Here is a 22,765-nt window from a genome sequence, read left to right on the forward strand (position 1 = left end):
AGTCATGTTCATCAGACTGTAGTTTTCACACACGTCACACAGAGGCCCTGTTCGTATGCACGTTTGTGTGCCTGAGCAGGGCTGCGCCCAAGATTCTGTGGTTCTACGGAGCCCTGAGTTGTGTCCTGGACAGCTTTCCTCAGGGGTTGGTCAACTTTGATCACTGCACGTAGCAAGAAAGGGACCATGAAATCTAATCAGCCAATTCAGGAAAGGAAGGGGCCATTTCCCACAATTATTTCCACAGGAACACCATGTCAGATAAATAAGTCTGATTGCAGGACAGGGTCTGTGCTTCAGAGATGCAGCTTTCGCAGCTGGACGAATGGCCTGGAATCTCCCCAAATGCCGTTTTTAAACACACCAAATGAGATTTATTTCAGGGCTGTCTGAATGTATTTTAGTTGAATACACACACTCCAGTGTTTGATTTCCTTTATTATCAATAAGACTTAGTTGCAAATGACTTCCATGCCAGTGGGAAAATTTTCTGTTTCGACTCATTGGAAGTGGACACCGTGAAACAGGCAAGTGGGTCTGTCTGTTTCCGGCGTTCTGTGGGTTCCAGCAAGAGCACAAGTCCCAGGGCGCCTGAGGTCCATTCAGAAACCAAAACAAAATGGGCGAGCCAGGGTCAGAAAGAAGAGCACCGTTCCTATCTTCCAATTGAATTCCAGTTTCCACTATTGAAGGTGGCGAGAATGATCCACGGATGTCCCACATGAGCAAAATTTCACCTTCTCTTGCCGACCAACAACTGACGAATGAAACACACCCCAAGAGAAAATAGTAAACCCTGTCCCCAGCAATAACCTCACACGCAAACCTACACGTCAATAGGTCATATTCAGAAATACACACTGAATGTCATCTACCATGAACACAAACACACAGACAGTCCCTCCAGAGGTTCGGAAGACTCACCACCCCAAAACTTGATGTTTCCCAGGTGTGGGCTCATCCTGAGACGCAGCCATCACTATCCAGTTGTCCCTGTTGTAGAGACAGAAACTTGGGCTCCTCATTACTTTATGTAGGATTGACGGTGTTCGTGTTTGTGTGGGTGTGTGTGTGTTTCCGTGCGTGCTTGTGGGTGTATTTGTGTTTGTGTGTGCGTGTGTGTGTGTGCGTGCACCCCTACGTGTGGGTCGGCACTTGAACTGAGGTCACTGGCACACAAGCAGAGCCCTCTTGCTGTGTTTGTTCTTCCCTTTGGATCTCCTGGTCCTCCCTTGCAGAGAAGCGAGTGTGCCAGTGTTCATGGACTCCTGATCTGTCGGGTTCGTGGAAGAGAGGTTTAGCAGGGAGCTTTGCTGTTGAGGATGATGGTTTTTCATCCCACACTTGTATTTTGATTGATGAATCACAAGTACGTTGGGAGGCAGGGTACCTTCGACTTTTCTGACGTTGAACTCAGGCTTCGTTTTGTTTTGCTCTTGGAGGAATTTCCAGTGGTCTAAGGTGCTTTCCTGAGTGTCTCTTTCCACCAAGTGCTCGTCCAACTCGGGTACCTAGAGGCAGGGGTGGTCTCTCTTGAGCTCTCCTTGCGTTGCTCGCCTGTCTGTGTCTTCAGCGCCAAGGGCTCTTGGTTCCCTGCCTCTTGACACACTCTCACTGTGTCTTTCCCATTCACTCTTCTGGATGTAAAAGAGGACATAGGCCTGTTGACTCAGGGCAGAAGTGATGCCAGAGGCAGTGACCTCGGCGTCATCCATTTTATACCACTGGCCTTCTTGAGCTTTGACATAAGAGAAGTAATGTCCGTTGTGACAACCCCACCCAGCGTGGACCAGCACAGCATAGAGGACATAGACAAGAGGTCCTGTGTTCTGCTGAGACATGTATGGCTGCATGTCAAGGCACTCAGGATATTGCACATTCTTGGCAAGTTTGTTGCCTGTGACATCGGAGAATCTCTTCAATACAAGGATGAGGACCTTGGCAGAAGTGTGTAAAGTTAACGTCTTGGAGGCAGGCGCCTTCTGGAGACAAAGACCACAATGATAGGCATTCTCTCCATTGAGTTCTTCGGGCTTCACCAACTGTTCCAAAGCTTGCTCGACACTCTGAGCTGCCTGGATATCCAGGGCGATGTCCAGGTAAGGGTCAAAGGTGTCTGAAATGCCGTGGCAGTGGAGACACTTGATTTGAGATCTCCAGTACCCTCCAAATATTTGGTGGATGAGGGTGGTGTCCTTGGAGTGATGATCTACCTGCTTGTGCCCGGGAAGGCATGCCTTTTTCATGGCATCCACAGTGAACATGAGAAATTCGTGAGCATCTTCCTGCTTGCCTCTATGGAAGCCAGCAGCCAATGCCTGTGAGGGCTGGATGACATGGCCAGGACGGTAGAGGGCCCGTGTGATGTGAGCTTGCATAGTACAGAGCATGCAGCACTTGTGACGATGACACGTTTGAGAGTGCTCCCGGGACAGCATGTAGTTGGCAAGGGGCGGTGTGTATGTCAGGCACTGCAGGGAAGCGTTCACGTAGCAGGTATTTCCCATATTCTGGAGCCCAGCCCCCACCGCAGCAGGTCTCCTGCTACTCAGAGGAAGCTTCTCCCTGGGAGCAAGCTGTCTTGCCACAGGAGCCAAATCATCACAGAAGTCGACACGGGTCTCAGATGAGAGTGGTGACTTCTCAGGGAGAGAAGTCGGCTGGATTTCAGCAAAAGCTGCATCTGGACGAGAAGATGTGAGTTTTGAAAAGTGGTTGAACTGCCACTCACCTCCCAAGTAGAGTGAGTCGTCCTCCATGTCGCCTGGAACAAGGATCACAAGGTTTTTCTGCTGGGACCGCAGGTTGCAGAAAGACGCTATCTCTTCCGAGAGAGTCTTCAAATGACGAGCTCTCTGGCCGCATCAGCCCTTACAGAACTCACCCCCACCAACCGCGAACACCCCACCCACCCACCAGGTACTCGATAAACCAATCAAGTATCAGCACTCAATTAAGGAATGAGTCACAGGGTGTGTCCCCTTGCATCGCTGGGAATTCAACAGACACAGCCCACATCATGACTTCTAGAACACCTGAATCAAATTACTCCTCAGGCTGATAGGCACATGTAACATGAGTGTAACCGGGTTGGGACAGTGGCCACACAGTTGCCTTATTTTAGGTAAAACAATGTCAGGGAAGAAATCTTTACCTATGAAACCTATGTGTGTGAGTGTGTGTGTGTGTGTGTTTGTGCGTGCGCGTGCATGCGCGTGTGTGTTTGTGCCGGGATGTACTTCCAAGTATGTGCTTTTGGCAGATACCGTCATCCTCTCAGCGATGGAAGGACAAGAAGTCGGAAGTGCGCTTTCTGACCTGAGAATAGTCAAAGAAGTATAGTAATTAGCACAGTGTATTTCTTCCTTAATAAGAAAGGAGAGATCCGTGGAATCCAACAGTCCATTCCAGCGATAACCTTTCCACGTTCAGCCTATTGATTCTATATCCGAGTGAAATTACCTGCCAGTGGAGAACAAGACCAGTCTTTGCATGAAATGCTCTTGTGGAAGCTAGATTGCCAAATAATAAAGCATCAATGATAGAAACATGCACTGAAGTTTGAAGAGATACTCAGTGCACAATGTAGAGTGTGAAAGACTTTGGGGAAATCATGCAATCACCGAGAAACTAATTGATGACATTCCGCAAATTTATGCTTGCCAGAAAAGAGAGATGGTCATGACATTGTATAGTGAGTGGTTTCGGACGTGCGACGGCAGTTTAAGAAAACATGAAACAAAAAACTTGAGAAATCACAAGGTATGCCAACTATAACCTTTGGTTTATTAAAGAATTGACGAAAATACAAACAGCGTATCTCACAGCATGGGTGATACTATTTTCATACGTATGTGATAATGGATCAACATTTGATAGAGAGGAAATGAAAAGTTCTGAATTTGACAAAAGCAAACACCGAAAATTGCACCGTCAAAAAGCCCGGGTGACGGGAGTGAGGCCCTGTCTCAAGAAGAAAACAGCGGAGAGATTTAAAAGCAGGGAGTGAAACCGAGGATAGCATAACATTGTTCATACTGGCCCTTGTTTCAGTGGGAAAAGGCAAAAATAAGCCGTGTGTCTCCTGGATTCTCACATCAATTGTTCAGGATCTGAGATGTTGCCTCCATTTCCAGTTACGCATGGTATGGTGCAATTGCAGTTAGCACATTTGGTGCAAAACTTTTAATGCTGACGAAAATGGACATGTTCCCTGAACTAAGAGGGACAGAATTTGGGTGTGTCTCCAGGCTCTCTGGCTTACCAGGAATGAAGATCTTGGCTCTAGGGATTTTCCCATAATGTCTTAGACAGTAAGCAACAGGGCAGAATTGAGGCCCGGCGCCAAGGCCTCGAGGTGTAAAGAGACAGCCGTGGCCTCAGGGCCCATGAAATTAGGCTGATTTGAAGGAGGATGGTGGAATGAGAGGACTGTGACCTTTGGCCCCTTTTCTTTCCCTTGTCTTCTCATGGGCCAGGTGTGCTCCATCCGAAGGCTTCCTGTGCCTGATGTAAAGTGTCCTGGGTGAAGAAAGGGCACTGCTTCGAAAGGTGCTCCACAGGGAGAAAGGAGCCGCCATTTTCAGGAGAATGATCCCCAGAAGCGTGAGCAATCCAGATGCCGTGGCTTCACACAAGACGCTGGAGGGTCTTATTCCTGGAGCCGGGACCTGGGCATCGGTGTCCTTTAATGCTCATAACTGATTTTGAGGGGAGCCCAATCGATAACCCTTCTGGGAGTCATGTTCATCAGACTGTAGTTTTCACACACGTCACACAGAGGCCCTGTTCGTATGCACGTTTGTGTGCCTGAGCAGGGCTGCGCCCAAGATTCTGTGGTTCTACGGAGCCCTGAGTTGTGTCCTGGACAGCTTTCCTCAGGGGTTGGTCAACTTTGATCACTGCACGTAGCAAGAAAGGGACCATGAAATCTAATCAGCCAATTCAGGAAAGGAAGGGGCCATTTCCCACAATTATTTCCACAGGAACACCATGTCAGATAAATAAGTCTGATTGCAGGACAGGGTCTGTGCTTCAGAGATGCAGCTTTCGCAGCTGGACGAATGGCCTGGAATCTCCCCAAATGCCGTTTTTAAACACACCAAATGAGATTTATTTCAGGGCTGTCTGAATGTATTTTAGTTGAATACACACACTCCAGTGTTTGATTTCCTTTATTATCAATAAGACTTAGTTGCAAATGACTTCCATGCCAGTGGGAAAATTTTCTGTTTCGACTCATTGGAAGTGGACACCGTGAAACAGGCAAGTGGGTCTGTCTGTTTCCGGCGTTCTGTGGGTTCCAGCAAGAGCACAAGTCCCAGGGCGCCTGAGGTCCATTCAGAAACCAAAACAAAATGGGCGAGCCAGGGTCAGAAAGAAGAGCACCGTTCCTATCTTCCAATTGAATTCCAGTTTCCACTATTGAAGGTGGCGAGAATGATCCACGGATGTCCCACATGAGCAAAATTTCACCTTCTCTTGCCGACCAACTGACGAATGAAACACACCCCAAGAGAAAATAGTAAACCCTGTCCCCAGCAATAACCTCACACGCAAATCTACACGTCAATAGGTCATATTCAGAAATACACACTGAATGTCATCTACCATGAACACAAACACACAGACAGTCCCTCCAGAGGTTCGGAAGACTCACCACCCCAAAACTTGATGTTTCCCAGGTGTGGGCTCATCCTGAGACGCAGCCATCACTATCCAGTTGTCCCTGTTGTAGAGACAGAAACTTGGGCTCCTCATTACTTTATGTAGGATTGACGGTGTTCGTGTTTGTGTGGGTGTGTGTGTGTTTCCGTGCGTGCTTGTGGGTGTATTTGTGTTTGTGTGTGCGTGTGTGTGTGTGCGTGCACCCCTACGTGTGGGTCGGCACTTGAACTGAGGTCACTGGCACACAAGCAGAGCCCTCTTGCTGTGTTTGTTCTTCCCTTTGGATCTCCTGGTCCTCCCTTGCAGAGAAGCGAGTGTGCCAGTGTTCATGGACTCCTGATCTGTCGGGTTCGTGGAAGAGAGGTTTAGCAGGGAGCTTTGCTGTTGAGGATGATGGTTTTTCATCCCACACTTGTATTTTGATTGATGAATCACAAGTACGTTGGGAGGCAGGGTACCTTCGACTTTTCTGACGTTGAACTCAGGCTTCGTTTTGTTTTGCTCTTGGAGGAATTTCCAGTGGTCTAAGGTGCTTTCCTGAGTGTCTCTTTCCACCAAGTGCTCGTCCAACTCGGGTACCTGGAGGCAGGGGTGGTCTCTCTTGAGCTCTCCTTGCGTTGCTCGCCTGTCTGTGTCTTCAGCGCCAAGGGCTCTTGGTTCCCTGCCTCTTGACACACTCTCACTGTGTCTTTCCCATTCACTCTTCTGGATGTAAAAGAGGACATAGGCCTGTTGACTCAGGGCAGAAGTGATGCCAGAGGCAGTGACCTGGGCGTCATCCATTTTATACCACTGGCCTTCTTGAGCTTTGACATAAGAGAAGTAATGTCCGTTGTGACAACCCCACCCAGCGTGGACCAGCACAGCATAGAGGACATAGACAAGAGGTCCTGTGTTCTGCTGAGACATGTATGGCTGCATGTCAAGGCACTCAGGATATTGCACATTCTTGGCAAGTTTGTTGCCTGTGACATCGGAGAATCTCTTCAATACAAGGATGAGGACCTTGGCAGAAGTGTGTAAAGTTAACGTCTTGGAGGCAGGCGCCTTCTGGAGACAAAGACCACAATGATAGGCATTCTCTCCATTGAGTTCTTCGGGCTTCACCAACTGTTCCAAAGCTTGCTCGACACTCTGAGCTGCCTGGATATCCAGGGCGATGTCCAGGTAAGGGTCAAAGGTGTCTGAAATGCCGTGGCAGTGGAGACACTTGATTTGAGATCTCCAGTACCCTCCAAATATTTGGTGGATGAGGGTGGTGTCCTTGGAGTGATGATCTACCTGCTTGTGCCCGGGAAGGCATGCCTTTTTCATGGCATCCACAGTGAACATGAGAAATTCGTGAGCATCTTCCTGCTTGCCTCTATGGAAGCCAGCAGCCAATGCCTGTGAGGGCTGGATGACATGGCCAGGACGGTAGAGGGCCCGTGTGATGTGAGCTTGCATAGTACAGAGCATGCAGCACTTGTGACGATGACACGTTTGAGAGTGCTCCCGGGACAGCATGTAGTTGGCAAGGGGCGGTGTGTATGTCAGGCACTGCAGGGAAGCGTTCACGTAGCAGGTATTTCCCATATTCTGGAGCCCAGCCCCCACCGCAGCAGGTCTCCTGCTACTCAGAGGAAGCTTCTCCCTGGGAGCAAGCTGTCTTGCCACAGGAGCCAAATCATCACAGAAGTCGACACGGGTCTCAGATGAGAGTGGTGACTTCTCAGGGAGAGAAGTCGGCTGGATTTCAGCAAAAGCTGCATCTGGCCGAGAAGATGTGAGTTTTGAAAAGTGGTTGAACTGCCACTCACCTCCCAAGTAGAGTGAGTCGTCCTCCATGTCGCCTGGAACAAGGATCACAAGGTTTTTCTGCTGGGACCGCAGGTTGCAGAAAGACGCTATCTCTTCCGAGAGAGTCTTCAAATGACGAGCTCTCTGGCCGCATCAGCCCTTACAGAACTCACCCCCACCAACCGCGAACACCCCACCCACCCACCAGGTACTCGATAAACCAATCAAGTATCAGCACTCAATTAAGGAATGAGTCACAGGGTGTGTCCCCTTGCATCGCTGGGAATTCAACAGACACAGCCCACATCATGGCTTCTAGAACACCTGAATCAAATTACTCCTCAGGCTGATAGGCACATGTAACATGAGTGTAACCGGGTTGGGACAGTGACCACACAGTTGCCTTACTTTAGGTAAAACAATGTCAGGGAAGAAATCTTTACCTATGAAACCTATGTGTGTGTGTGTGTGTGTGTGTGTGTGTTTGTGCGTGCGCGTGCGTGCGCGTGTGTGTTTGTGCCGGGATGTACTTCCAAGTATGTGCTTTTGGCAGATACCGTCATCCTCTCAGCGATGGAAGGACAAGAAGTCGGAAGTGCGCTTTCTGACCTGAGAATAGTCAAAGAAGTATAGTAATTAGCACAGTGTATTTCTTCCTTAATAAGAAAGGAGAGATCCGTGGAATCCAACAGTCCATTCCAGCGATAACCTTTCCACGTTCAGCCTATTGATTCTATATCCGAGTGAAATTACCTGCCAGTGGAGAACAAGACCAGTCTTTGCATGAAATGCTCTTGTGGAAGCTAGATTGCCAAATAATAAAGCATCAATGATAGAAACATGCACTGAAGTTTGAAGAGATACTCAGTGCACAATGTAGAGTGTGAAAGACTTTGGGGAAATCATGCAATCACCGAGAAACTAATTGATGACATTCCGCAAATTTATGCTTGCCAGAAAAGAGAGATGGTCATGACATTGTATAGTGAGTGGTTTCGGACGTGCGACGGCAGTTTAAGAAAACATGAAACAAAAAACTTGAGAAATCACAAGGTATGCCAACTATAACCTTTGGTTTATTAAAGAATTGACGAAAATACAAACAACGTATCTCACAGCATGGGTGATACTATTTTCATACGTATGTGATAATGGATCAACATTTGATAGAGAGGAAATGAAAAGTTCTGAATTTGACAAAAGCAAACACCGAAAATTGCACCGTCAAAAAGCCCGGGTGACGGGAGTGAGGCCCTGTCTCAAGAAGAAAACAGCGGAGAGATTTAAAAGCAGGGAGTGAAACCGAGGATAGCATAACATTGTTCATACTGGCCCTTGTTTCAGTGGGAAAAGGCAAAAATAAGCCGTGTGTCTCCTGGATTCTCACATCAATTGTTCAGGATCTGAGATGTTGCCTCCATTTCCAGTTACGCATGGTATGGTGCAATTGCAGTTAGCACATTTGGTGCAAAACTTTTAATGCTGACGAAAATGGACATGTTCCCTGAACTAAGAGGGACAGAATTTGGGTGTGTCTCCAGGCTCTCTGGCTTACCAGGAATGAAGATCTTGGCTCTAGGGATTTTCCCATAATGTCTTAGACAGTAAGCAACAGGGCAGAATTGAGGCCCGGCGCCAAGGCCTCGAGGTGTAAAGAGACAGCCGTGGCCTCAGGGCCCATGAAATTAGGCTGATTTGAAGGAGGATGGTGGAATGAGAGGACTGTGACCTTTGGCCCCTTTTCTTTCCCTTGTCTTCTCATGGGCCAGGTGTGCTCCATCCGAAGGCTTCCTGTGCCTGATGTAAAGTGTCCTGGGTGAAGAAAGGGCACTGCTTCGAAAGGTGCTCCACAGGGAGAAAGGAGCCGCCATTTTCAGGAGAATGATCCCCAGAAGCGTGAGCAATCCAGATGCCGTGGCTTCACACAAGACGCTGGAGGGTCTTATTCCTGGAGCCGGGACCTGGGCATCGGTGTCCTTTAATGCTCATAACTGATTTTGAGGGGAGCCCAATCGATAACCCCTCTGGGAGTCATGTTCATCAGACTGTAGTTTTCACACACGTCACACAGAGGCCCTGTTCGTATGCACGTTTGTGTGCCTGAGCAGGGCTGCGCCCAAGATTCTGTGGTTCTACGGAGCCCTGAGTTGTGTCCTGGACAGCTTTCCTCAGGGGTTGGTCAACTTTGATCACTGCACGTAGCAAGAAAGGGACCATGAAATCTAATCAGCCAATTCAGGAAAGGAAGGGGCCATTTCCCACAATTATTTCCACAGGAACACCATGTCAGATAAATAAGTCTGATTGCAGGACAGGGTCTGTGCTTCAGAGATGCAGCTTTTGCAGCTGGACGAATGGCCTGGAATCTCCCCAAATGCCGTTTTTAAACACACCAAATGAGATTTATTTCAGGGCTGTCTGAATGTATTTTAGTTGAATACACACACTCCAGTGTTTGATTTCCTTTATTATCAATAAGACTTAGTTGCAAATGACTTCCATGCCAGTGGGAAAATTTTCTGTTTCGACTCATTGGAAGTGGACACCGTGAAACAGGCAAGTGGGTCTGTCTGTTTCCAGCGTTCTGTGGGTTCCAGCAAGAGCACAAGTCCCAGGGCGCCTGAGGTCCATTCAGAAACCAAAACAAAATGGGCAAGCCAGGGTCAGAAAGAAGAGCACCGTTCCTATCTTCCAATTGAATTCCAGTTTCCACTATTGAAGGTGGCGAGAATGATCCACGGATGTCCCACATGAGCAAAATTTCACCTTCTCTTGCCGACCAACAACTGACGAATGAAACACACCCCAAGAGAAAATAGTAAACCCTGTCCCCAGCAATAACCTCACACGCAAACCTACACGTCAATAGGTCATATTCAGAAATACACACTGAATGTCATCTACCATGAACACAAACACACAGACAGTCCCTCCAGAGGTTCGGAAGACTCACCACCCCAAAACTTGATGTTTCCCAGGTGTGGGCTCATCCTGAGACGCAGCCATCACTATCCAGTTGTCCCTGTTGTAGAGACAGAAACTTGGGCTCCTCATTACTTTATGTAGGATTGACGGTGTTCGTGTTTGTGTGGGTGTGTGTGTGTTTCCGTGCGTGCTTGTGGGTGTATTTGTGTTTGTGTGTGCGTGTGTGTGTGTGCGTGCACCCCTACGTGTGGGTCGGCACTTGAACTGAGGTCACTGGCACACAAGCAGAGCCCTCTTGCTGTGTTTGTTCTTCCCTTTGGATCTCCTGGTCCTCCCTTGCAGAGAAGCGAGTGTGCCAGTGTTCATGGACTCCTGATCTGTCGGGTTCGTGGAAGAGAGGTTTAGCAGGGAGCTTTGCTGTTGAGGATGATGGTTTTTCATCCCACACTTGTATTTTGATTGATGAATCACAAGTACGTTGGGAGGCAGGGTACCTTCGACTTTTCTGACGTTGAACTCAGGCTTCGTTTTGTTTTGCTCTTGGAGGAATTTCCAGTGGTCTAAGGTGCTTTCCTGAGTGTCTCTTTCCACCAAGTGCTCGTCCAACTCGGGTACCTGGAGGCAGGGGTGGTCTCTCTTGAGCTCTCCTTGCGTTGCTCGCCTGTCTGTGTCTTCAGCGCCAAGGGCTCTTGGTTCCCTGCCTCTTGACACACTCTCACTCTGTCTTTCCCATTCACTCTTCTGGATGTAAAAGAGGACATAGGCCTGTTGACTCAGGGCAGAAGTGATGCCAGAGGCAGTGACCTGGGCGTCATCCATTTTATACCACTGGCCTTCTTGAGCTTTGACATAAGAGAAGTAATGTCCGTTGTGACAACCCCACCCAGCGTGGACCAGCACAGCATAGAGGACATAGACAAGAGGTCCTGTGTTCTGCTGAGACATGTATGGCTGCATGTCAAGGCACTCAGGATATTGCACATTCTTGGCAAGTTTGTTGCCTGTGACATCGGAGAATCTCTTCAATACAAGGATGAGGACCTTGGCAGAAGTGTGTAAAGTTAACGTCTTGGAGGCAGGCGCCTTCTGGAGACAAAGACCACAACGATAGGCATTCTCTCCATTGAGTTCTTCGGGCTTCACCAACTGTTCCAAAGCTTGCTCGACACTCTGAGCTGCCTGGATATCCAGGGCGATGTCCAGGTAAGGGTCAAAGGTGTCTGAAATGCCGTGGCAGTGGAGACACTTGATTTGAGATCTCCAGTACCCTCCAAATATTTGGTGGATGAGGGTGGTGTCCTTGGAGTGATGATCTACCTGCTTGTGCCCGGGAAGGCATGCCTTTTTCATGGCATCCACAGTGAACATGAGAAATTCGTGAGCATCTTCCTGCTTGCCTCTATGGAAGCCAGCAGCCAATGCCTGTGAGGGCTGGATGACATGGCCAGGACGGTAGAGGGCCCGTGTGATGTGAGCTTGCATAGTACAGAGCATGCAGCACTTGTGACGATGACACGTTTGAGAGTGCTCCCGGGACAGCATGTAGTTGGCAAGGGGCGGTGTGTATGTCAGGCACTGCAGGGAAGCGTTCACGTAGCAGGTATTTCCCATATTCTGGAGCCCAGCCCCCACCGCAGCAGGTCTCCTGCTACTCAGAGGAAGCTTCTCCCTGGGAGCAAGCTGTCTTGCCACAGGAGCCAAATCATCACAGAAGTCGACACGGGTCTCAGATGAGAGTGGTGACTTCTCAGGGAGAGAAGTCGGCTGGATTTCAGCAAAAGCTGCATCTGGCCGAGAAGATGTGAGTTTTGAAAAGTGGTTGAACTGCCACTCACCTCCCAAGTAGAGTGAGTCGTCCTCCATGTCGCCTGGAACAAGGATCACAAGGTTTTTCTGCTGGGACCGCAGGTTGCAGAAAGACGCTATCTCTTCCGAGAGAGTCTTCAAATGACGAGCTCTCTGGCCGCATCAGCCCTTACAGAACTCACCCCCACCAACCGCGAACACCCCACCCACCCACCAGGTACTCGATAAACCAATCAAGTATCAGCACTCAATTAAGGAATGAGTCACAGGGTGTGTCCCCTTGCATCGCTGGGAATTCAACAGACACAGCCCACATCATGACTTCTAGAACACCTGAATCAAATTACTCCTCAGGCTGATAGGCACATGTAACATGAGTGTAACCGGGTTGGGACAGTGACCACACAGTTGCCTTACTTTAGGTAAAACAATGTCAGGGAAGAAATCTTTACCTATGAAACCTATGTGTGTGTGTGTGTGTGTGTGTGTGTTTGTGCGTGCGCGTGCGTGCGCGTGTGTGTTTGTGCCGGGATGTACTTCCAAGTATGTGCTTTTGGCAGATACCGTCATCCTCTCAGCGATGGAAGGACAAGAAGTCGGAAGTGCGCTTTCTGACCTGAGAATAGTCAAAGAAGTATAGTAATTAGCACAGTGTATTTCTTCCTTAATAAGAAAGGAGAGATCCGTGGAATCCAACAGTCCATTCCAGCGATAACCTTTCCACGTTCAGCCTATTGATTCTATATCCGAGTGAAATTACCTGCCAGTGGAGAACAAGACCAGTCTTTGCATGAAATGCTCTTGTGGAAGCTAGATTGCCAAATAATAAAGCATCAATGATAGAAACATGCACTGAAGTTTGAAGAGATACTCAGTGCACAATGTAGAGTGTGAAAGACTTTGGGGAAATCATGCAATCACCGAGAAACTAATTGATGACATTCCGCAAATTTATGCTTGCCAGAAAAGAGAGATGGTCATGACATTGTATAGTGAGTGGTTTCGGACGTGCGACGGCAGTTTAAGAAAACATGAAACAAAAAACTTGAGAAATCACAAGGTATGCCAACTATAACCTTTGGTTTATTAAAGAATTGACGAAAATACAAACAACGTATCTCACAGCATGGGTGATACTATTTTCATACGTATGTGATAATGGATCAACATTTGATAGAGAGGAAATGAAAAGTTCTGAATTTGACAAAAGCAAACACCGAAAATTGCACCGTCAAAAAGCCCGGGTGACGGGAGTGAGGCCCTGTCTCAAGAAGAAAACAGCGGAGAGATTTAAAAGCAGGGAGTGAAACCGAGGATAGCATAACATTGTTCATACTGGCCCTTGTTTCAGTGGGAAAAGGCAAAAATAAGCCGTGTGTCTCCTGGATTCTCACATCAATTGTTCAGGATCTGAGATGTTGCCTCCATTTCCAGTTACGCATGGTATGGTGCAATTGCAGTTAGCACATTTGGTGCAAAACTTTTAATGCTGACGAAAATGGACATGTTCCCTGAACTAAGAGGGACAGAATTTGGGTGTGTCTCCAGGCTCTCTGGCTTACCAGGAATGAAGATCTTGGCTCTAGGGATTTTCCCATAATGTCTTAGACAGTAAGCAACAGGGCAGAATTGAGGCCCGGCGCCAAGGCCTCGAGGTGTAAAGAGACAGCCGTGGCCTCAGGGCCCATGAAATTAGGCTGATTTGAAGGAGGATGGTGGAATGAGAGGACTGTGACCTTTGGCCCCTTTTCTTTCCCTTGTCTTCTCATGGGCCAGGTGTGCTCCATCCGAAGGCTTCCTGTGCCTGATGTAAAGTGTCCTGGGTGAAGAAAGGGCACTGCTTCGAAAGGTGCTCCACAGGGAGAAAGGAGCCGCCATTTTCAGGAGAATGATCCCCAGAAGCGTGAGCAATCCAGATGCCGTGGCTTCACACAAGACGCTGGAGGGTCTTATTCCTGGAGCCGGGACCTGGGCATCGGTGTCCTTTAATGCTCATAACTGATTTTGAGGGGAGCCCAATCGATAACCCCTCTGGGAGTCATGTTCATCAGACTGTAGTTTTCACACACGTCACACAGAGGCCCTGTTCGTATGCACGTTTGTGTGCCTGAGCAGGGCTGCGCCCAAGATTCTGTGGTTCTACGGAGCCCTGAGTTGTGTCCTGGACAGCTTTCCTCAGGGGTTGGTCAACTTTGATCACTGCACGTAGCAAGAAAGGGACCATGAAATCTAATCAGCCAATTCAGGAAAGGAAGGGGCCATTTCCCACAATTATTTCCACAGGAACACCATGTCAGATAAATAAGTCTGATTGCAGGACAGGGTCTGTGCTTCAGAGATGCAGCTTTCGCAGCTGGACGAATGGCCTGGAATCTCCCCAAATGCCGTTTTTAAACACACCAAATGAGATTTATTTCAGGGCTGTCTGAATGTATTTTAGTTGAATACACACACTCCAGTGTTTGATTTCCTTTATTATCAATAAGACTTAGTTGCAAATGACTTCCATGCCAGTGGGAAAATTTTCTGTTTCGACTCATTGGAAGTGGACACCGTGAAACAGGCAAGTGGGTCTGTCTGTTTCCGGCGTTCTGTGGGTTCCAGCAAGAGCACAAGTCCCAGGGCGCCTGAGGTCCATTCAGAAACCAAAACAAAATGGGCGAGCCAGGGTCAGAAAGAAGAGCACCGTTCCTATCTTCCAATTGAATTCCAGTTTCCACTGTTGAAGGTGGCGAGAATGATCCACGGATGTCCCACATGAGCAAAATTTCACCTTCTCTTGCCGACCAACAACTGACGAATGAAACACACCCCAAGAGAAAATAGTAAACCCTGTCCCCAGCAATAACCTCACACGCAAACCTACACGTCAATAGGTCATATTCAGAAATACACACTGAATGTCATCTACCATGAACACAAACACACAGACAGTCCCTCCAGAGGTTCGGAAGACTCACCACCCCAAAACTTGATGTTTCCCAGGTGTGGGCTCATCCTGAGACGCAGCCATCACTATCCAGTTGTCCCTGTTGTAGAGACAGAAACTTGGGCTCCTCATTACTTTATGTAGGATTGACGGTGTTCGTGTTTGTGTGGGTGTGTGTGTGTTTCCATGCGCGCTTGTGGGTGTATTTGTGTTTGTGTGTGCGTGTGTGTGTGTGCGTGCACCCCTACGTGTGGGTCGGCACTTGAACTGAGGTCACTGGCACACAAGCAGAGCCCTCTTGCTGTGTTTGTTCTTCCCTTTGGATCTCCTGGTCCTCCCTTGCAGAGAAGCGAGTGTGCCAGTGTTCATGGACTCCTGATCTGTCGGGTTCGTGGAAGAGAGGTTTAGCAGGGAGCTTTGCTGTTGAGGATGATGGTTTTTCATCCCACACTTGTATTTTGATTGATGAATCACAAGTACGTTGGGAGGCAGGGTACCTTCGACTTTTCTGACGTTGAACTCAGGCTTCGTTTTGTTTTGCTCTTGGAGGAATTTCCAGTGGTCTAAGGTGCTTTCCTGAGTGTCTCTTTCCACCAAGTGCTCGTCCAACTCGGGTACCTGGAGGCAGGGGTGGTCTCTCTTGAGCTCTCCTTGCGTTGCTCGCCTGTCTGTGTCTTCAGCGCCAAGGGCTCTTGGTTCCCTGCCTCTTGACACACTCTCACTCTGTCTTTCCCATTCACTCTTCTGGATGTAAAAGAGGACATAGGCCTGTTGACTCAGGGCAGAAGTGATGCCAGAGGCAGTGACCTGGGCGTCATCCATTTTATACCACTGGCCTTCTTGAGCTTTGACATAAGAGAAGTAATGTCCGTTGTGACAACCCCACCCAGCGTGGACCAGCACAGCATAGAGGACATAGACAAGAGGTCCTGTGTTCTGCTGAGACATGTATGGCTGCATGTCAAGGCACTCAGGATATTGCACATTCTTGGCAAGTTTGTTGCCTGTGACATCGGAGAATCTCTTCAATACAAGGATGAGGACCTTGGCAGAAGTGTGTAAAGTTAACGTCTTGGAGGCAGGCGCCTTCTGGAGACAAAGACCACAACGATAGGCATTCTCTCCATTGAGTTCTTCGGGCTTCACCAACTGTTCCAAAGCTTGCTCGACACTCTGAGCTGCCTGGATATCCAGGGCGATGTCCAGGTAAGGGTCAAAGGTGTCTGAAATGCCGTGGCAGTGGAGACACTTGATTTGAGATCTCCAGTACCCTCCAAATATTTGGTGGATGAGGGTGGTGTCCTTGGAGTGATGATCTACCTGCTTGTGCCCGGGAAGGCATGCCTTTTTCATGGCATCCACAGTGAACATGAGAAATTCGTGAGCATCTTCCTGCTTGCCTCTATGGAAGCCAGCAGCCAATGCCTGTGAGGGGTGGATGACATGGCCAGGACGGTAGAGGGCCCGTGTGATGTGAGCTTGCATAGTACAGAGCATGCAGCACTTGTGACGATGACACGTTTGAGAGTGCTCCCGGGACAGCATGTAGTTGGCAAGGGGCGGTGTGTATGTCAGGCACTGCAGGGAAGCGTTCACGTAGCAGGTATTTCCCATATTCTGGAGCCCAGCCCCCACCGCAGCAGGTCTCCTGCTACTCAGAGGAAGCTTCTCCCTGGGAGCAAGCTGTCTTGCCACAGGAGCCAAATCATCACAGAAGTCGACACGGGTCTCAGATGAGAGTGGTGACTTCTCAGGGAGAGAAGTCGGCTGGATTTCAGCAAAAGCTGCATCTGGCCGAGAAGATGTGAGTTTTGAAAAGTGGTTGAACTGCCACTCACCTCCCAAGTAGAGTGAGTCGTCCTCCATGTCGCCTGGAACAAGGATCACAAGGTTTTTCTGCTGGGACCGCAGGTTGCAGAAAGACGCTATCTCTTCCGAGAGAGTCTTCAAATGACGAGCTCTCTGGCCGCATCAGCCCTTACAGAACTCACCCCCACCAACCGCGAACACCCCACCCACCCACCAGGTACTCGATAAACCAATCAAGTATCAGCACTCAATTAAGGAATGAGTCACAGGGTGTGTCCCCTTGCATCGCTGGGAATTCAACAGACACAGCCCACATCATGGCTTCTAGAACACCTGAATCAAATTACTCCTCAGGCTGATAGGCACATGTAACATGAGTGTAACCGGGTTGGGACAGTGGCCACACAGTTGCCTTATTTTAGGTAAAACAATGTCAGGGAAGAAATCTTTACCTATGAAACCTATGTGTGTGTGTGTGTGTGTGTGTGTGTGTGTGTGTGTGTGTGTGTTTGTGCCGGGATGTACTTCCAAGTATGTGCTTTTGGCAGATACCGTCATCCTCTCAGCGATGGAAGGACAAGAAGTCGGAAGTGCGCTTTCTGACCTGAGAATAGTCAAAGAAGTATAGTAATTAGCACAGTGTATTTCTTCCTTAATAAGAAAGGAGAGATCCGTGGAATCCAACAGTCCATTCCAGCGATAACCTTTCCACGTTCAGCCTATTGATTCTATATCCGAGTGAAATTACCTGCCAGTGGAGAACAAGACCAGTCTTTGCATGAAATGCTCTTGTGGAAGCTAGATTGCCAAATAATAAAGCATCAATGATAGAAACATGCACTGAAGTTTGAAGAGATACTCAGTGCACAATGTAGAGTGTGAAAGACTTTGGGGAAATCATGCAATCACCGAGAAACTAATTGATGACATTCCGCAAATTTATGCTTGCCAGAAAAGAGAGATGGTCATGACATTGTATAGTGAGTGGTTTCGGACGTGCGACGGCAGTTTAAGAAAACATGAAACAAAAAACTTGAGAAATCACAAGGTATGCCAACTATAACCTTTGGTTTATTAAAGAATTGACGAAAATACAAACAACGTATCTCACAGCATGGGTGATACTATTTTCATACGTATGTGATAATGGATCAACATTTGATAGAGAGGAAATGAAAAGTTCTGAATTTGACAAAAGCAAACACCGAAAATTGCACCGTCAAAAAGCCCGGGTGACGGGAGTGAGGCCCTGTCTCAAGAAGAAAACAGCGGAGAGATTTAAAAGCAGGGAGTGAAACCGAGGATAGCATAACATTGTTCATACTGGCCCTTGTTTCAGTGGGAAAAGGCAAAAATAAGCCGTGTGTCTCCTGGATTCTCACATCAATTGTTCAGGATCTGAGATGTTGCCTCCATTTCCAGTTACGCATGGTATGGTGCAATTGCAGTTAGCACATTTGGTGCAAAACTTTTAATGCTGACGAAAATGGACATGTTCCCTGAACTAAGAGGGACAGAATTTGGGTGTGTCTCCAGGCTCTCTGGCTTACCAGGAATGAAGATCTTGGCTCTAGGGATTTTCCCATAATGTCTTAGACAGTAAGCAACAGGGCAGAATTGAGGCCCGGCGCCAAGGCCTCGAGGTGTAAAGAGACAGCCGTGGCCTCAGGGCCCATGAAATTAGGCTGATTTGAAGGAGGATGGTGGAATGAGAGGACTGTGACCTTTGGCCCCTTTTCTTTCCCTTGTCTTCTCATGGGCCAGGTGTGCTCCATCCGAAGGCTTCCTGTGCCTGATGTAAAGTGTCCTGGGTGAAGAAAGGGCACTGCTTCGAAAGGTGCTCCACAGGGAGAAAGGAGCCGCCATTTTCAGGAGAATGATCCCCAGAAGCGTGAGCAATCCAGATGCCGTGGCTTCACACAAGACGCTGGAGGGTCTTATTCCTGGAGCCGGGACCTGGGCATCGGTGTCCTTTAATGCTCATAACTGATTTTGAGGGGAGCCCAATCGATAACCCCTCTGGGAGTCATGTTCATCAGACTGTAGTTTTCACACACGTCACACAGAGGCCCTGTTCGTATGCACGTTTGTGTGCCTGAGCAGGGCTGCGCCCAAGATTCTGTGGTTCTACGGAGCCCTGAGTTGTGTCCTGGACAGCTTTCCTCAGGGGTTGGTCAACTTTGATCACTGCACGTAGCAAGAAAGGGACCATGAAATCTAATCAGCCAATTCAGGAAAGGAAGGGGCCATTTCCCACAATTATTTCCACAGGAACACCATGTCAGATAAATAAGTCTGATTGCAGGACAGGGTCTGTGCTTCAGAGATGCAGCTTTTGCAGCTGGACGAATGGCCTGGAATCTCCCCAAATGCCGTTTTTAAACACACCAAATGAGATTTATTTCAGGGCTGTCTGAATGTATTTTAGTTGAATACACACACTCCAGTGTTTGATTTCCTTTATTATCAATAAGACTTAGTTGCAAATGACTTCCATGCCAGTGGGAAAATTTTCTGTTTCGACTCATTGGAAGTGGACACCGTGAAACAGGCAAGTGGGTCTGTCTGTTTCCGGCGTTCTGTGGGTTCCAGCAAGAGCACAAGTCCCAGGGCGCCTGAGGTCCATTCAGAAACCAAAACAAAATGGGCGAGCCAGGGTCAGAAAGAAGAGCACCGTTCCTATCTTCCAATTGAATTCCAGTTTCCACTATTGAAGGTGGCGAGAATGATCCACGGATGTCCCACATGAGCAAAATTTCACCTTCTCTTGCCGACCAACAACTGACGAATGAAACACACCCCAAGAGAAAATAGTAAACCCTGTCCCCAGCAATAACCTCACACGCAAACCTACACGTCAATAGGTCATATTCAGAAATACACACTGAATGTCATCTACCATGAACACAAACACACAGACAGTCCCTCCAGAGGTTCGGAAGACTCACCACCCCAAAACTTGATGTTTCCCAGGTGTGGGCTCATCCTGAGACGCAGCCATCACTATCCAGTTGTCCCTGTTGTAGAGACAGAAACTTGGGCTCCTCATTACTTTATGTAGGATTGACGGTGTTCGTGTTTGTGTGGGTGTGTGTGTGTTTCCGTGCACGCTTGTGGGTGTATTTGTGTTTGTGTGTGCGTGTGTGTGTGTGCGTGCACCCCTACGTGTGGGTCGGCACTTGAACTGAGGTCACTGGCACACAAGCAGAGCCCTCTTGCTGTGTTTGTTCTTCCCTTTGGATCTCCTGGTCCTCCCTTGCAGAGAAGCGAGTGTGCCAGTGTTCATGGACTCCTGATCTGTCGGGTTCGTGGAAGAGAGGTTTAGCAGGGAGCTTTGCTGTTGAGGATGATGGTTTTTCATCCCACACTTGTATTTTGATTGATGAATCACAAGTACGTTGGGAGGCAGGGTACCTTCGACTTTTCTGACGTTGAACTCAGGCTTCGTTTTGTTTTGCTCTTGGAGGAATTTCCAGTGGTCTAAGGTGCTTTCCTGAGTGTCTCTTTCCACCAAGTGCTCGTCCAACTCGGGTACCTGGAGGCAGGGGTGGTCTCTCTTGAGCTCTCCTTGCGTTGCTCGCCTGTCTGTGTCTTCAGCGCCAAGGGCTCTTGGTTCCCTGCCTCTTGACACACTCTCACTGTGTCTTTCCCATTCACTCTTCTGGATGTAAAAGAGGACATAGGCCTGTTGACTCAGGGCAGAAGTGATGCCAGAGGCAGTGACCTGGGCGTCATCCATTTTATACCACTGGCCTTCTTGAGCTTTGACATAAGAGAAGTAATGTCCGTTGTGACAACCCCACCCAGCGTGGACCAGCACAGCATAGAGGACATAGACAAGAGGTCCTGTGTTCTGCTGAGACATGTATGGCTGCATGTCAAGGCACTCAGGATATTGCACATTCTTGGCAAGTTTGTTGCCTGTGACATCGGAGAATCTCTTCAATACAAGGATGAGGACCTTGGCAGAAGTGTGTAAAGTTAACGTCTTGGAGGCAGGCGCCTTCTGGAGACAAAGACCACAATGATAGGCATTCTCTCCATTGAGTTCTTCGGGCTTCACCAACTGTTCCAAAGCTTGCTCGACACTCTGAGCTGCCTGGATATCCAGGGCGATGTCCAGGTAAGGGTCAAAGGTGTCTGAAATGCCGTGGCAGTGGAGACACTTGATTTGAGATCTCCAGTACCCTCCAAATATTTGGTGGATGAGGGTGGTGTCCTTGGAGTGATGATCTACCTGCTTGTGCCCGGGAAGGCATGCCTTTTTCATGGCATCCACAGTGAACATGAGAAATTCGTGAGCATCTTCCTGCTTGCCTCTATGGAAGCCAGCAGCCAATGCCTGTGAGGGGTGGATGACATGGCCAGGACGGTAGAGGGCCCGTGTGATGTGAGCTTGCATAGTACAGAGCATGCAGCACTTGTGACGATGACACGTTTGAGAGTGCTCCCGGGACAGCATGTAGTTGGCAAGGGGCGGTGTGTATGTCAGGCACTGCAGGGAAGCGTTCACGTAGCAGGTATTTCCCATATTCTGGAGCCCAGCCCCCACCGCAGCAGGTCTCCTGCTACTCAGAGGAAGCTTCTCCCTGGGAGCAAGCTGTCTTGCCACAGGAGCCAAATCATCACAGAAGTCGACACGGGTCTCAGATGAGAGTGGTGACTTCTCAGGGAGAGAAGTCGGCTGGATTTCAGCAAAAGCTGCATCTGGCCGAGAAGATGTGAGTTTTGAAAAGTGGTTGAACTGCCACTCACCTCCCAAGTAGAGTGAGTCGCCCTCCATGTCGCCCGGAACAAGGATCACAAGGTTTTTCTGCTGGGACCGCAGGTTGCAGAAAGACGCTATCTCTTCCGAGAGAGTCTTCAAATGACGAGCTCTCTGGCCGCATCAGCCCTTACAGAACTCACCCCCACCAACCGCGAACACCCCACCCACCCACCAGGTACTCGATAAACCAATCAAGTATCAGCACTCAATTAAGGAATGAGTCACAGGGTGTGTCCCCTTGCATCGCTGGGAATTCAACAGACACAGCCCACATCATGACTTCTAGAACACCTGAATCAAATTACTCCTCAGGCTGATAGGCACATGTAACATGAGTGTAACCGGGTTGGGACAGTGACCACACAGTTGCCTTACTTTAGGTAAAACAATGTCAGGGAAGAAATCTTTACCTATGAAACCTATGTGTGTGTGTGTGTGTGTGTGTGTGTTTGTGCGTGCGCGTGCGTGCGCGTGTGTGTTTGTGCCGGGATGTACTTCCAAGTATGTGCTTTTGGCAGATACCGTCATCCTCTCAGCGATGGAAGGACAAGAAGTCGGAAGTGCGCTTTCTGACCTGAGAATAGTCAAAGAAGTATAGTAATTAGCACAGTGTATTTCTTCCTTAATAAGAAAGGAGAGATCCGTGGAATCCAACAGTCCATTCCAGCGATAACCTTTCCACGTTCAGCCTATTGATTCTATATCCGAGTGAAATTACCTGCCAGTGGAGAACAAGACCAGTCTTTGCATGAAATGCTCTTGTGGAAGCTAGATTGCCAAATAATAAAGCATCAATGATAGAAACATGCACTGAAGTTTGAAGAGATACTCAGTGCACAATGTAGAGTGTGAAAGACTTTGGGGAAATCATGCAATCACCGAGAAACTAATTGATGACATTCCGCAAATTTATGCTTGCCAGAAAAGAGAGATGGTCATGACATTGTATAGTGAGTGGTTTCGGACGTGCGACGGCAGCTTAAGAAAACATGAAACAAAAAACTTGAGAAATCACAAGGTATGCCAACTATAACCTTTGGTTTATTAAAGAATTGACGAAAATACAAACAACGTATCTCACA

The 22,765-nt window shown here is 48.4% G+C and overlaps 4 protein-coding genes and 1 pseudogene across 4 annotated transcripts; all 5 read right to left on the bottom strand.

The window, feature by feature from the left end:
- Positions 1 to 1,166: 1,166 nt before the first annotated feature.
- On the bottom strand, positions 1,167 to 2,759 carry LOC129524354 (ubiquitin carboxyl-terminal hydrolase 17-like protein 22; annotated as a pseudogene).
- A 3,142-nt stretch (positions 2,760 to 5,901) lies between these two features.
- LOC129524352 (ubiquitin carboxyl-terminal hydrolase 17-like protein 22) lies at positions 5,902 to 7,534 on the bottom strand. Its single transcript, XM_063708991.1, has one exon. It carries the CDS (start codon positions 7,492 to 7,494, stop codon positions 5,902 to 5,904), a length of 1,593 nt encoding a protein of 530 aa, XP_063565061.1. The 5' UTR covers positions 7,495 to 7,534.
- A 3,107-nt stretch (positions 7,535 to 10,641) lies between these two features.
- On the bottom strand, positions 10,642 to 12,274 carry LOC129524353 (ubiquitin carboxyl-terminal hydrolase 17-like protein 22). Its single transcript, XM_063708992.1, has one exon. The coding sequence runs from the start codon at positions 12,232 to 12,234 to the stop codon at positions 10,642 to 10,644; it is 1,593 nt and encodes a 530-aa protein (XP_063565062.1). The 5' UTR covers positions 12,235 to 12,274.
- Positions 12,275 to 15,379: 3,105 nt separating this feature from the next.
- LOC129524344 (ubiquitin carboxyl-terminal hydrolase 17-like protein 22) lies at positions 15,380 to 17,012 on the bottom strand. The gene has a single exon (XM_055349729.2). The coding sequence runs from the start codon at positions 16,970 to 16,972 to the stop codon at positions 15,380 to 15,382; it is 1,593 nt and encodes a 530-aa protein (XP_055205704.2). The 5' UTR covers positions 16,973 to 17,012.
- A 3,093-nt stretch (positions 17,013 to 20,105) lies between these two features.
- LOC129524351 (ubiquitin carboxyl-terminal hydrolase 17-like protein 22) lies at positions 20,106 to 21,698 on the bottom strand. Its single transcript, XM_055349736.2, has one exon. The coding sequence runs from the start codon at positions 21,696 to 21,698 to the stop codon at positions 20,106 to 20,108; it is 1,593 nt and encodes a 530-aa protein (XP_055205711.2).
- Between the last annotated feature and the right edge of the window lie 1,067 nt (positions 21,699 to 22,765).

This window comes from Gorilla gorilla, chromosome 7 (genome assembly GCF_029281585.2).
Source record: "Gorilla gorilla gorilla isolate KB3781 chromosome 7, NHGRI_mGorGor1-v2.1_pri, whole genome shotgun sequence".
Classification (NCBI taxonomy): Eukaryota; Metazoa; Chordata; class Mammalia; order Primates; family Hominidae; genus Gorilla; species Gorilla gorilla.